Here is a 14,998-nt window from a genome sequence, read left to right on the forward strand (position 1 = left end):
CCCAACCTGTCAGGCTATCTCCTACTCTGACAACTTTTAGGCGATCCCTGAAAACTCACCTATTCAGAGAAGCCTATTCCACCTTCACATAAAAACTAAACTTTTATTTCTTCCATCAGCTCATCCCTCACAGTCATTACCTTTTATACCATTTGCCCCTTCCTATTAGATTGTAAGCTCTCAGGAGCAGGGTCCTCCTAACCCTTTTGTATTGAATAGTATTTTAACTGTACTGTCTTCCTTTATAATGTAAAGTGCTGCACAAACAGTTGGCACTATATAAATCCTGTATAATAATAATAGTATAACGGGAGGGTTAGCATGTATTCAAACATAGGTGTTTGTCATTACAGGGGGAACCAGGTTTACTCGGAGCACCTGGTCAGACAGGACCTCCTGGGCCCTTGGTAAGTGTACAGAAATATAAAGCAAACTTGTGAAAATACAACTGTTTCCCTGTTAAGATGTGTGTGATGATCTTCAGTGAGTGCAGCTTGGTGCAAGGCATACTGGAATGTGCTAGAGAAGAGTAAAGATGGTTTATTAGATAAAGTTTATAATTTAACAATCTACATGGCTTTCTTTACTTGTGGTAAAGAAAGTGTTGCAGGGTATGGTGGACTCCTTGTGATGGTGTGAATCTTACTCTGCTTACACACCAGAGTGCAAGAAATGGAAAAGCTGTTGTTGATGTTGGCTGATGTTGTCAGCCAACTAGTAGGCAAACCAAAATGCAGGGTAGCTGGAGATGTATCAAGAATACAGAACTTTTGATTAGGCACAGGCTGAATGTACAGACCTCAATTTAAACACTGATGACAAAGTCAGGTGAGGAACTTCAACATAAACACGCCGCAGCATTGTATAATAACCAGCAGACAGGTAAGCTTGTATGTCCAACAATTGTAAACCTTTTTTATGCAGTACAGTAGAACCCAGATGCCAGTGATTGGTGAACTGAGTACATCTCTGGGTGGATTTTAGAAAGAAAGAAAATAGAAAAAGCAGTGGAAATAAGTAAAAATAGGGATTCTCTTGTATGAAATGTTGAATGAAAGTGGAAGCTCATTGGAAGCCAAATGGTCATTATGGAGGAAGCCTTACCTTCCACTGATTTATATTTGTAAACGAAGCATTCCACAGAAAGATGGCAAGGCTATGTAATGGCCTGTGAGTGCCTGATGAAGACACTCCTTTTAGGTTGCACAATAGAAAAAAGGTGTGTTCATATGCAAAACAAAACACATGAACAAGAAGGCTTCATTTATCTCCATGAGTAGGGACCCTCTGCAGAATATGAGTGCCACAAGCCTTTTACAAATGTCAATGTATTTTAATCAGAATTTTTTTTTTTTGAAAAAATAATCATACGCACAGACATTTGGGTTACAGGCAGCTCATGTAGAGAATATACAAGAAGTTTTACCAATTTTAGTACATAACACATGCCCCCAAACCTGTGCATTATACTGTCAGATGTGTCTCCAGTAACAGCAGAGGAGAAGCCGAGTAAAAAAAAAAAGAAAAAAAAAAACTGAATAGAACAAACAACAATTAACCTAAGTGAGCAACACAAATGGTGCGCACCTTCCTCCTGACCAAACGGAACAGATATTCCAAATATATGCCTTTTCCCATCACACTTGGAGATACTATTGGCCCCTGTAGGCCTCTAGACCGCAGAGTGACATTACCCCTTACTCTTCACTATGCCACCAATAACCTGTCAAGGACAAGTTGTGGGAGAGTAACCCCAGGGGACTCCAGCCATTCTCACCATATTTTAGTGAATTTGCTCGGTACTTTCTGTGCTGATATGTGTTCTTTCCCCTAATTAGTATATTGTTAACCTCTTGGATCCATTGGTTGGATGTGAGGGCCTGAGGATAAATCCAATATCTTACAATCAGTTTGGTGGTTAAGTGCAACAGCTTCAGTATCGCTATGTATGTAGCAGGGGGATATAAGTCCTCCTCTAAACCACCAAGTAGGCATTTGACCGAAATTAGTTGCAGTTGTGTATGATAAGTATGGTTAACCATTCCCAGCACCTCCTGACAGAAAGTCAATGTATTTTAAGTTAAAGGATAAGTTCAAGTATGGGAACATGTTAAAAAATCACAGAAGCTATAACACAGAATGACAGCTTATATTATGCACTAAAAAAACAAAATTACTTATTTTTCTTTAAAGGGACCCAGTGGCCTGCCTGGTCTTAAAGGTGATCCCGGATATAAGGGAGATAAGGTAAGATCTCCATTTGAATCTCTCTTATCTACCTGTTATTCAATCTATGTGTATTTTATTGTTGAAATTGAGCTGGTGGCATTATGACAGTTGTGTTTGTTGGATCAGAATGCAAAGATAGACAGATGACAGTAACATTCTGCCTTACCTACCAGATACATAGTTTTTCATATAATCAAATGGCTGTAAAAAAGCCCACCACTGCCCAATATGATTCTCAATCACTTGAGGCATCAATCTATTTTGCGACCAACAAATATTTTAAGAATCATAATTTCCAGTTAAATAGCCAGACTTGCTACCAAAATTATAACACGCATATTTCATTTGTTCTGAGAGTTTGTAATATTGAATGTTAAATGTCACTCTCATTGCAGGGTCATGCTGGTCTTATTGGCTTGATTGGACCTCCAGGAGAAATGGGAGAGAAAGGAGACAGAGGACCCCCTGGAATTCAGGGTGTACCAGGACCCAAAGGAGACCCTGTAAGTAACCCATAGTAATGGTCATGAAGTCACATGACCATCTGTATGAATGTGAACTATAACCCCTTCTTCTTCCATATTTAAGGGATCTGTTGGCTCATCTGGACCAAATGGACCACCTGGACCCAACGGCCTGGCGGTAAACATCTATTATTTTGTTCATTTATTATGATGTGATGCAGAAGCAGCTAGTTGCTGGGTAAATAAGAACTATTCTTAAGTAGTCATCTGGCTGTAAATAGGATTGCAGGGTCAAATGATGCTTAAAAGATCTAAAGTGAGGGCTGTGTCTTAATAGTATTAAATATCCACACTGCAAATTGAAACTTACAAATTAACAACTTAATTTCACGGTTGTGAAAGATCCATTTTTAATGTAACCCCAGAAGCATATGGAGAAAAAATAAATAAGCATAGGTTACCTTGAATGAATCATTAGATCTAGAGATATAGGCAACTGAAGTTTTCTCCAAATCTTCATTCTTCATGTAAAAGTCAAGCTCAGACCTCTCGCAAAATCTCGAAAAGTAGCACAGACAGGTATAAATATGTGTTTTAGTAGAATTCTTGAAGACCAGAATTGTGTTTTATGGCTGTCTCTAACCCTGTTGCAGATTTTTTTCCTCACTTCCTGTGTGCTGCAACTGTTGGTACCTTGACAGTCAAAGAGAGGTTAGGAATCTTCCTAACCCTATCCAAAACATTAAAAAATAAAAAAAAAGTACTAAAAATGAAAAGGCAATAATAAAGGTGTGCACAAGGTGGCAGTGTAAACCAAACATGAAAATTAACTCTTTAAATGACAGATTTCTAACAATCAAACAAGTAACAGATTTGTTCAACAAACCAAATAATGTATAACAAATGTGGGTAATTAGTCAATCGATGCTCATCAAGCTGATTGACATACACTAAACAGTGAAGTGAAAGTGTGACAAATAACAAGTCTCTGAGGTAATCTTCTTGAGATTAAGGTGAGAAACACATTACACCTATTTCCTTACAGTGTAAGGAAATCGGCATCTAATTAAAACCACCAGCTATTTATGCAAAGACCCCCCGAAGATATTGCTATCACAAGATATTGCTTTCCCATGCTGTTACCTTACAGCAGTAAGGTGAGAGGCCACTTCACACAGAGGTGTCATTGCATGGAATGAAGAGACACCTGTTTATGTTTATCAGTTTGCACGGATAAGACTGTAGCATTACACTTCCCTTTTTCTCACCTTAATCTCAAGAAGATTACCTCAGAGATTTATTTGTCACACCTTCACGTCACTGTTCAGTGTATGTCGGTGTATATCAGCTTGATGAGCATCGGTTGACTAATCACCCAGGTTTGTTATACATTATTTGGTTTGTTGAACAAATCATCTGTTACTTGTTTGATTGTTAGGAATCTGTCATTTGAAGAGTTTATTTGCACGTTTGGTTTACACTGCCACCTTGTGCACACCTTTATTATTTCCTTTTCATTTTCAGTACTTTTATTATTTTGTGACACATTGGTTACACTTTCGTTTAACAACAGCGCAACATCACTTATTATACACATATACTTATTGGTCACGGATTCACCTATAGGTGTTTGCAGCAGTTGTCCTTCCACTGCCAGTGATAGCGCGGGAGTATTCTCTACCAGTCTTGTAAAAAAAATAAGTCTTTGACTGGACATACATAAGGCCTTGTAACATGCAGATAAGAGAAGGAACATATACCCTTTTGTGATAAAAATGCACTTATCCTGTAATCAATAGAAGGTGGAATACCGCGCTAACGTAGCTTAGTAAATATGTATAAATAATGAGAGTCTGCAGCGACTAACCATGTGATATAAACAAGGTAAAACATACATTAAACAAAAAATCACACTAATCTTGAAAATGATAAAAAAACGTAAATCATAATGTGACATGATGCATGTGATACTGTGCATAGATAATGTCCTTGTATTTTTCAAGTGATGAAAAAAAAAAGGGACAGTTCAGAAAATGTGCAGGAAATTAATCCTTGTGGTCAATATGCAGAAATCCATAAACTGATTAGACAGGGATTCCGCAACCAAATAAATTCATGTACCCCACACCCTGCGATCAGGGATGCTTACCAGATGGTAAGAACCACCTATTGCTAGAATAGTTAAACGTGCAGGCAGAACAACCTCAACAGGGTATAGAAAACCAGGAAACCAGTGGAAGGCTCTGGTGGTAGGATGGGTCCTCCAGTCTGGTCAAACTCACAGTGTGATATCCAAACCAGCAGGAACCAGAAGGTAGACCATACAAATAGAGAACTCCAACAGTGTAATACTGTATAAGTACCGTTTATTGAATAAAGCCAAATGGCTACTTACAATGGATAAAAATCAGTAAAGCATGGATAAAATAGTTTGCCGGCAAACACAAATTCTTTCACCCGCACTTCCGGGGTCACGTGGGGTGCGATGGTATCATCACTTAGCTCCACCTGACATGTTTCATCATAAGTGATGTCTTCCTGGGGGTCACTAGTGCTGTTTAAACTTTGTTAAGGAAGCCACAGTAATGCATAGCTGACTAAAGTTCAGAAAACCTTGGGAAAATAATTTTGTAGTAATGTTAATAACTCGCATTTTCTTTTGCAGGGACATCTAGGGCAGAAAGGTTCAAAAGGAAACCCAGTAAGTACTGTGGAACTCAGAAATAAATAATATATCTCTTAATGCAAAGGTACTCACTGAGGAGGGAGATATATTTGTCAATGTATGATTTTTTGGGCCTTGTTTTTACTTTTTCCAGATGGATGCAATGCTAATATAACCATAATACATTGCATAACTGATTTGGAGAACTGTTGGTGATTTAGACATACAGAGTGCACACCAATGGTTGTAATAAACATTTGGCAAGAAAGGGTTCTCTACCCATGCATAGACATATATCTCACTGAAAGAGAATGCTGGGATTCGAGACACATGTTCATCCTCTGTCCTCTATAAATCCTTTCCCTAAATCAGGCAAACTTGGGCTGGTTCAAATGGTTTCCTTTTTTTTTTTTTTGTGAAAAAAAAAACAGTTGCTCACTAGACAAATAGATTTTCCAACATGCTTGTCCATAATTGTTTTTTGGGTGTCAGCACTTTCTATGCTCCAACTGGTTGATTTTCTTGAATATATTGGTTTGTATATGGGCCTGGCTAGGCCTTTTATTATCTGCAGGTTTTGATGTTTAACTTGAGTATTAATCCTAAAAAAACAATACAGCCTTACAAGAAACTGGTTGCATTAGTCATCAATATAATCGACTCCATCTCACTTGGAACCATCTGAAATACCGCTGATAACTATTTTCTTTCCAGGGACCAATAGGCATGAGAGGAGATCCCGGACAAGCAGGACCTCCTGGTCCACCAGTAAGTCATGTGGATTTTATTTCTTTGGCTACATCTTTAGGAAGAAATGTGTTTATAAGCAAGCAAAACCCTTAAACCTTTAAATTATTTAGAAAACATCTCTTAGCCGAACTTTGATTGTTCATAGAAGCAACTGTCCTATTAACCCACATTATAGTGTGAGCCATGTGTCAGGGAAAAAAAATAAGTTAAGCCTTGTTGATCTCATAACAGGGTCGCCCAGCACAAGCTGTACAGCCTCTCCCATATGAAGCATACGAGCCAACCAGAAAAAGGCGGCGACACTCTGATGGTCAGCAAAATGACGATGGAGAGATAGACTACATGGCTGATGGAATGGAGGAAATCTATGCTACACTTGGGTCACTTAAAACAGAAATTGAACAGATGAGGTGGCCTGTAGGCACCAAAGACAGCCCAGCAAGGACCTGTAAAGAGCTTCAGATGTGTCACCCCAATTATAAAGATGGTGAGTGAGACTAGGTGCATTCCTATGCAAGACATATCTGTCGAGGTTATATGGATTCATAGGAGTAATGGTTTAAGATATTTACAGTATATACTCTGTTCCTTTCGTAGGTGAATACTGGATTGATCCAAATCAGGGATGTAACAGAGATGCCTTCAAAGTGTTCTGTAATTTTACATCTGGTGGAGAGACATGTCTACACCCAGATAAAAAGTTTGAATCGGTCAGTATAGATATACATGGTGGTATTTGTTTTCTTCATAGCAGTTAAAACTACTGATTCTTTTTGAAGAAAAAACAAATCTTTATTAGAAGTGTAAAAATCTCTCTGCTCTTCCCCTTCCCACAAATCATTATAATGTGGGTTGTAATCCTCAACTGCATAAATAGGAGAAGGAACCCATATAAATAACTAGATTGTGATATTCTGAGAAAATCTCATGGCAATGCTTAAATATTTCATTCATTATTTTATTGAAGCCTGCAGATTAGCATTGATGAGATTTATTCAGTGATACAGAAGTCAAAACTGTAAAGACTCAGTAGCTTTTGCTCAAATGTCATCATTTGATGGAGTTTGTGATGGGACAGGAGACACTAAGACGATGGCCCTTCCTTTTGACTCCCTATAAAAAAAAAGGAAATCATAAAAAAATGTAGTAAATATTAGGAGAGTTCCCACAATATGAAGATTCATTTATCATAATTAGAATTTTTGGTTGATGGAGGTTACTGATGAACACTTTGCCTTGTTCTTCTAGGTGAAAGTTGCAGCTTGGAGTAAAGAAACCCCAGGAGACTGGTACAGCACCTTTAAAAGAGGAAAGAAGGTAAATATGCTTTTTTTTATTATTGCATTGATATTGTATGTAAACTGCTAATGTGCAGCAGGTTTACTTTTACCTTCATGCATTCTTTGCCTTCAATATACAGCCCCCCCCCCCCCCCCCCAATATCTACCTGAACCCAATCGCAATCCAGAAATGTACACAAGAGCATTTGCTCTCCTGGTTTTCTGCCTACTCATTGGCCCAGAGCTCACAGCCACTCACATCCAGAGGATGGAGTAGGAGGCAGGGCCCAACCATGCACTGTCTGTCTTAAGGACAAACGGATCGAGGCTCAAAAGCAATCACACACGAGTGCCCCTATAGAGTGCAGTTACAGGTCTGAGGACTCTTTTCCCACCTCATACGACATAATTTGTCAATCAACAAGCACCGGTACTGAGACATGAAAAGGAAGTATGCTCCTTCATAAATTGAAGTATTAGGTATTTTCTTCCCTTTCAGCAACTAAGCCGTCACTCTGCATGCTCCAATACAATTCTAGAGGTTAAAAGGCCTCCTAGTTTTTTATTTATTCTACCAATGTACAATGGCACTGTAGCTATGGAAGTCATCAGCTACTAGCACTGAAAATGTGCAATGACAGTAAACCTAGTTTAAACAGTAAAGGGCTATACAAACTGGGGTGCTGAACAGTTGTTACAAGTGAAGGAATCTCTTTTGGGTTGCAGTTTTGTTTTTAATCCATAATTGTTGGGTATGTTAATATTATCAATATCTTGTATATTACAGGCCAGTATTTCACATATTTTCTTGTTGTTTTCTGTACAGTTCCATTACATAGATGCTGATGGTAACGCCATCCATGTGGTACAAATGACATTCCTCAAGTTGCTAAGTGCAGTAGGCCGACAAAACTTCACTTACAACTGCCAGCAGTCTGTAGCGTGGTATGACATATCAAAGGCAAATCATGAACGGTCGATAAAGTTGAGGGCAGACAATGAGGAGGAGCTCAGTCACAGCCGCACACCACAGTTACGAGCATTATATGATGGGTGCCAAGTAAGTATCTGGGGTTATTGATATTTATAATTAAGACACTAGGGCATGTTATTTTTACAGTTTTTTACAATCCATATTTCTGGATATTATCATAAAGTGAAAACATCTGATTGTTTTAATATTTGGCTCAGTGTTATTCTGGCCTTAAAGGGTTGGGTTGCCTTTAATAAAAAAACTTCCTATGCAGGTAAGAGGCACCTGTAAATAACACTTTGTGATCAAAATTGATACTGATATTCTTGCTATACATATAGGCATTTATGTATCTCCCAAAAGCTGGCCAAAAAAAACTTCCAGAGATGGCACCCCCTCATCTTGCCTTGTTGCTAGGACATTGCTAAGATACTCCCAGCTATTACTGCTTACTGCCACCATCACAGGCGTGAGCTCTTTCTCTGCTTCAAATCCCTTGCACGCATCTCAGAGGAGATTTCAAACTGTACACATGCAAGGGTTTGAGAGCTCTCTCCTCTGTTGAGCAGTTGTAGCTGTGAGTGCCTTAGCAATATCCTACCAACAAGGCAGGATAGGCAGATGCCATATAGATTTTCAGCCTGGTTTTAGGAGGTATGTAAATAGCCTATGCCTATAGGATGAGCATTATCCAATATTATTCTGAGCTGCACGTTTTTTTAATCTACAGACACCCCTTACCTGCATAGGTAATTTTTAATATGAACTAATGCTTTAAAGCATTATAACATTTACAAAGCCAATCAGGACATCTGAATATTCACATACATTAAAATGTTGCCAGTTGTAACATTAGAATTTGGAAGACTGGAACTTTTGTGCTGAACTATAGCTTTGCCAAACCTTAGAAAATTAACAGGAATACTTGAAGCTGTTGACAGGCAGGATAATACAGCATCCTATATTCAGTAGCTTACTCAAAGGGTTAGACTAAACTGAGAACATCTACATGCCTCAAGATAGACAAGTCTTTGACTTACAACCAGTAGGTCTAACTGCCAGGATCAGAAGTGAAATATACTAAAAACACTACTTATTGTCTAAGTGTAATGAATATGTAGTGACCACCCCACCCCTGGACGGAAGAAGGGGAAAAAAAACAGCACTGGGGTGGCTGACATTACCCCAGGATGGAGTCATGAGCGCAGTAGAGAGTTACAACAATGAAGAGTGCCAGTCATTTAGTCTCATCTAAATATGTATTGCTCTAGTTCACAAGGAGAGAGGGTTAGGACTTCAGATACTGCCAACAACATGGATTCCAGACTCCGTCACACTTCTCCTCCATCCAAGGGAGTACCAGGGTCATCTGAGGGATGATTGTATCCCCTTCCAGCAGAATTCTTTCTCTCACTCTACACCTTGGGAGCTGTACCCTCCTCGACCAGGCCGGGCAGCTTGAGGATGTACTAGAGCCCAAAACAGGCTTTGGGCCTAGCAAGTACAAACTACTGCATATACCTCCCCTGGCCATAGTCTGGGGAGAAAAAGAGCTCACAAAGCCACTCCCCAAATATTTATATCCTCCCCCAGAATGCATCATTGGTAACAAACCAACTAGTGGTTGGTCAGGGGGGACATAAATGTTCATACCCCACAAAAAAGCTCCCTTGTCCATTGCCCCAAGTGCCAGTGACAACCAGTGGCAGCTGGGAACAGCAGTAACCTTATGCTTAGAGGATAACCTCTGCATATGGCAGGGTGGCTGCAAATAGTTCTCACAACCAATGAACGCATGTTAGTTGTATTTCAGCACTCATGTGCTAACAAGGAACATGTTAATAGTAAGTGGTATCAAAGTGACAGAAGAGATCATCAGTCTGGTGCTTAGTTGCGTAAACCTCAGGACTGAATAGAGAGGAATAAAAATCCACAGTCAGATAAAATAACTCTAATATATGTACTTAATCAATGCAATAACTGTTTGCTAGGAGTTCAGGTTTAAAGTGTGTTCTGGCTACTAAATTTCACTGCCTGTTTTCTGTATTTGACAGGCATTTAAGTACCACTGCACCAGTCAGTAGATATCAAAAATATGAGAATATTCTATTAACAGCATTATAATAATCAGCAAACCATTTAGACTTACCAATGGCTATAACTTATTTTCTTTCCTTTCCTTTCACACAGCTTCGTAAAGGTGTAGAACGAACAGTACTCGAGATCAATACCTACAAGGTGGAACATCTACCCCTCAGGGACGTTGCTGTCAGTGACTTCGGAGACAGCAACCAGAAGTTTGGTTTTGAGCTTGGGCCAGTCTGCTTTAATGGCTAGAAAAACAAATTATGAAAAAAAAAATGAAAAGCAAAAAAACTCCTAAAGCATCTTGCAGCGAAAGAAAGAAGAACTTTGAGTTTCATGGCCAGCTAACTATGACACTTCCACTGGTCGCCACTGGCAAAGATTTATCTTATGTGCTTTTGTTTTACTTTTGATTTTGTGTTATATATTTTTGTTCTTATTTTTAATGCGGGGGGTGCTAGATTTGTGTTTCTCACCCTTGCAGGGTTTCATTAAAACCAAATAATAAAAAATATAACGGGATATGTTTGGCCCCCGGTGACCATGGCTGTTAGAGGACATGCTACCATATTAAAAGTGGGAAAAAGTCTACAGCACAGCAGTCACTGCGCAGTTTCTGAAAGAGATCATTGTGGATCATTTCTGCTCCGTATTCAGGATATTCTGTCCCCAAAATCTGAAGCATTCATGGTTTTGCACTGGAACATCATTGAACAAGCAGGATGTTTATTGGCACCCTTTTCATGGAACTTTTTGACACAAAGTTTTCTGATTGCTTCAGGCCATTGTCAGTCATACACTGAACACTGTCTCCTCCTCTTCAGATACTGGATATGCCCTGTTTAAATATCAAATATACATTGTATTATTTTATTTTGAAACCCAGTCTGTAGATGGCACCAAATGGATTAGGCTGACATGAAACTCCAGATAAACAAGTAAAAACAAAGTAAATTTATTGTATATTGTGTATATATAGCTTCCCAAATTCCCTATAATAATAAAAATGGGCTCTGTGTATTAAGGTAAAGGAAAACAATTAAAACTATTAAATATTTACTTTTTTAACATTCATATGTTCTTCAAGTGTATCAAGTGTCAGACTTTTATATACACGCCAGATATGGTCTTCTTTTCCATCATTATAGCTCCTGCTATATCTTTTTCCTGATGGTTTCCACAGAATCATCAAAAAAATCTTAAGAAACATATTCTAGCCCATCAGCAATCTTCTTTGCACCAGGAAAAATTGCATTAATACACAGATGCCTTAAGTACATGGCCATGTTTTCAGTTATTGATAGTCCTAGAAGCTTCATCTCTACATACTTCATCCCTTCTTCAATGTGTTTTGAAGAATTTCTTTACCATTCCAAGCTCTTGCTCGCTGATAGATGAGTTGCCTCTTGAACAAGTGGCAAGTTGTCTTCTGCCAGCATGTGTAAATATCACAGCTTCTCCCTTCCATCATGTTTGTTTTTTGGGGGCGACTTCAGCTACCTGACAGACAACTATAAAACAATAAGGTGAAACTTTCCGACAACCTCAGCATGAAGAATGATGTCAGAAAATTACCTTCTCTCAATTTAAGAGGCAACTTATAAGGAATGAAATGACCAGCCATTGGGTAGGGATTTCCTTTAAAGATTACCTAAAACTTGGTTTGTGAACTTAAGGTGCTCATAACTCTAAACAAAATTTTGGGTTAGCTAATAGTATCATGGTTTGTAATGCGCAAGACTGAAATAAACTATCATTGGTATTGTGAAGATAAAGGTACAGGGCACAAGTTCAGTTTTAATCTTGTCTTCGCAAGTTTGAAAGAGAGTGACTCTATACTCTTCGTATTAACCAATAAAATGAACAAGAAAATGTCCAAGGAGATCAAATGATAAAAGCAATGGAGGACAGGATTACGTGTTTGTCTGCCTAATGATCACCATTTTACATTTTTAAGCTTCATGTTATTTGTGTTTATCTATTGAAATATAATGGTTAATGGATAGTATCCAACCTGTGGAAACGGTATGGTACACACTACTGATAAAAGTAATAGGAAGAAAATAGAAACTGTTTTTTAAACCATTTTTAAAAAGCGCAGTAGAATATATATATTTAAAGTCAAGACTTATTCCATATAAAATGATGTGCTTGTTACCCGCAGTCTGGAGGCAGCCAAAAACTAGCATCATCATGAAGCAGAATGATATGGCTGCCCCCAGCAGTGTATATGTTACGGGTCACTTTAACTGAATTAATTTATAAAGCAGGGTGTGAACAAATGCAAAATATGTAACAGAGGTGCGACAGAACAATGGATGACCACTGTACTGCTCTGAAGTTTTGTCCCCATTAATGGTGCTTACATAAAACAGAACCCTAGCTTTTTGAATCGAAAAACTATAGCAAAAATATTTTTGTCTCCAATATACTATATATTTAAATCATTAAAAAAAAATGACAGACTTCCTCTTCAGAGCTTTCATTTTTTTTAAGAGTTATCATTTGCTCAGGGAAGTGCAACACACAGCTGCCACCATTCAATTTTTTACAAAATCCAAATCTCAGATTTTTTTATTAGTACCACTGTGAGCAAACACTTAGCAGAAAACATAAAATCATAGATTTGTTTTTGGTTAAAAACTATTCAAAGTTCACTTTTTTCCAAAGTATGAAGGACCAACTATTAATACGACCCCTCCGATTTCAATAACAGGTGCAATAGGCTAAGACATACAACCAAATGCCTCTAGCTACAAAGCTTAAATGAAATAATACTAAAAATATGTTTTAGCTGTAGTTTTTCTTCAAGAAAACCTATCACAGTGATTATACAAGTCTGAGATTTTATTTAAAAAGAGGAATGACAATCCTTCTAATTTGTTCTTCTACTTGTTGTAATTGTTCTAATTTATGGCCCTCCACCAGTTTCTCAAACCTAGCTTGTCATTTACTCAACCATGTCTAAATGTCTTCTGAAAAATCAGTAACATTTTCTTTAATCTGCAGTCATTTGGTTGTCACACAGGTTGAGTTACCATGATCAATTGAACTGTTATTTTTTTTTTTAAATCAAGTTTTTAATCAACATTCGAGAAAGCTGTAACGACCTCAATGGGTAACTCAATTCTTTTAACTGTTCTATCAAATTTGATATTTCAGGGTAGAGAAATATATGATCAACTTTATAATCAGTACGTTATCTTCAAAGTTCCCAGATTCTTATGCAGACCACTGAAGTATGCATTGGGGAGATTTACTAAAACTGGTGCACACAGAATCTGGTGCATCTGTGCACAGTAACCAATCAGTTTTTAACCCCAGCTTATTCAGTTAAGCTTTGACAATAAAATCTGGCCTCAGGAACTGTGTACACAAGAAATGTTTTGTCAAGTCAAACACTGTATGGGTGGTAACACTAGTTTACTGTAGAAAGATCTAGATAAGGTAGAATGCAAAAGTTATTGGACACAATGGAAAGCCTTAAGGATCATGATACTTAAAAAATACTATTTAGAACTCTTTTTAAATGTTTACTGCCCAACCTTACAATATTAACTAAGATAGATCACGTCACACTGCTGTTACCACCCATTTAAATGTTTGGAGTTGATATCTAACTTTCTATTGCTGCCTTCGGACAAAATTACATATAATAAAACTTCCCTTTAAGTGAGACCCAGTCTTATATAGTCACTGTCTGTAGGTCATGTGATTCTAAAACCTAGCACTGTGATTGGTTCTGCTGACTCCTATAAACAGAACATTGACCACTGTTTTCTTTTGTTCCATGTTGCTACTAATTACTGACCAAAATACAACTTTTTTGGTTGTTTATTTTTTATAAATAAAACAAATGTTTTATATGGTGCTAGAACGATTATACCAAATCTGTATTATAAGAATAAATAAGATTTTAAAACGAATGTGTGCATTTATTTCATTGTGTGATTTTTCTTTACTAATTTAGCTGGAAATCCATCCTAGGCCAAGAGTAAGTTTCACCTCCAATGGCCAAGCTACACTCAGAAACAGTATCTAGACCAGGGGCTCTTATGTGGGTACCCATGCCCCTTCCCCCCATGCCCCTTGGAGATAAGGGAACCAAATGATAGGCGTATGAGAATAAAGCTTAGAAACACAGAACATTTTTAAACCAGGATTCTCTGCCTTATTAAGCCTGAAATTAAACTACAGAAATCAACTTGATGTATCAGATGAGATACAAGTAACTGCCAGTAACTGGAACTCAATTCTATGTTTTGGCTGCACAAAAACAACAGCAAAATATGTAGCTAGTGTGTGTATTTTTGATTTACTGTTTTTCTATAAATGTGATGAATCCTTATAGCTTTCTTTTAGCTGCTCTATTCCTAGATAATGCTGTATAATGATAGCCAAAGTAAAACCAAGCTATTGGATTCTATGGAAGTCATACCAGTATGTAATAGGACTGGTGATGATGATGATTTTGACAGTCAAGGACACTAAGGACATATTGGACAATTCATTGGGGGTCTATAATGGGAAAAAAATATTAGGAATTAGATTG

General features: G+C 37.8%; 1 protein-coding gene across 2 annotated transcripts in view; it reads left to right on the forward strand.

Annotated features, from left to right (window-relative positions):
* COL5A3 (collagen type V alpha 3 chain) overlaps nt 1-14,372 on the forward strand; it is a 266,605-nt gene extending 252,233 nt beyond the window's left edge. For both annotated transcript variants that reach the window (XM_077470190.1, XM_077470191.1), the window contains 11 exons: nt 354-407; nt 2,194-2,247; nt 2,625-2,732; nt 2,818-2,871; nt 5,359-5,394; nt 6,073-6,126; nt 6,340-6,595; nt 6,706-6,818; nt 7,357-7,425; nt 8,215-8,448; nt 10,552-14,372. In XM_077470190.1, the coding sequence (XP_077326316.1) occupies nt 354-407; nt 2,194-2,247; nt 2,625-2,732; nt 2,818-2,871; nt 5,359-5,394; nt 6,073-6,126; nt 6,340-6,595; nt 6,706-6,818; nt 7,357-7,425; nt 8,215-8,448; nt 10,552-10,698 (1,179 nt within the window). In that variant the 3' untranslated portion in view covers nt 10,699-14,372. The remainder of the gene's footprint in view (nt 1-353; nt 408-2,193; nt 2,248-2,624; nt 2,733-2,817; nt 2,872-5,358; nt 5,395-6,072; nt 6,127-6,339; nt 6,596-6,705; nt 6,819-7,356; nt 7,426-8,214; nt 8,449-10,551) is intronic.
* Nucleotides 14,373-14,998: the final 626 nt, after the last annotated feature.

This window comes from Lithobates pipiens, unplaced genomic scaffold, assembly GCF_037356315.1.
Source record: "Lithobates pipiens isolate NorthernLeopardFrog02 unplaced genomic scaffold, aLitPip1_a1.2 Scaffold_8, whole genome shotgun sequence".
Lineage (NCBI taxonomy): Eukaryota > Metazoa > Chordata > Amphibia > Anura > Ranidae > Lithobates > Lithobates pipiens.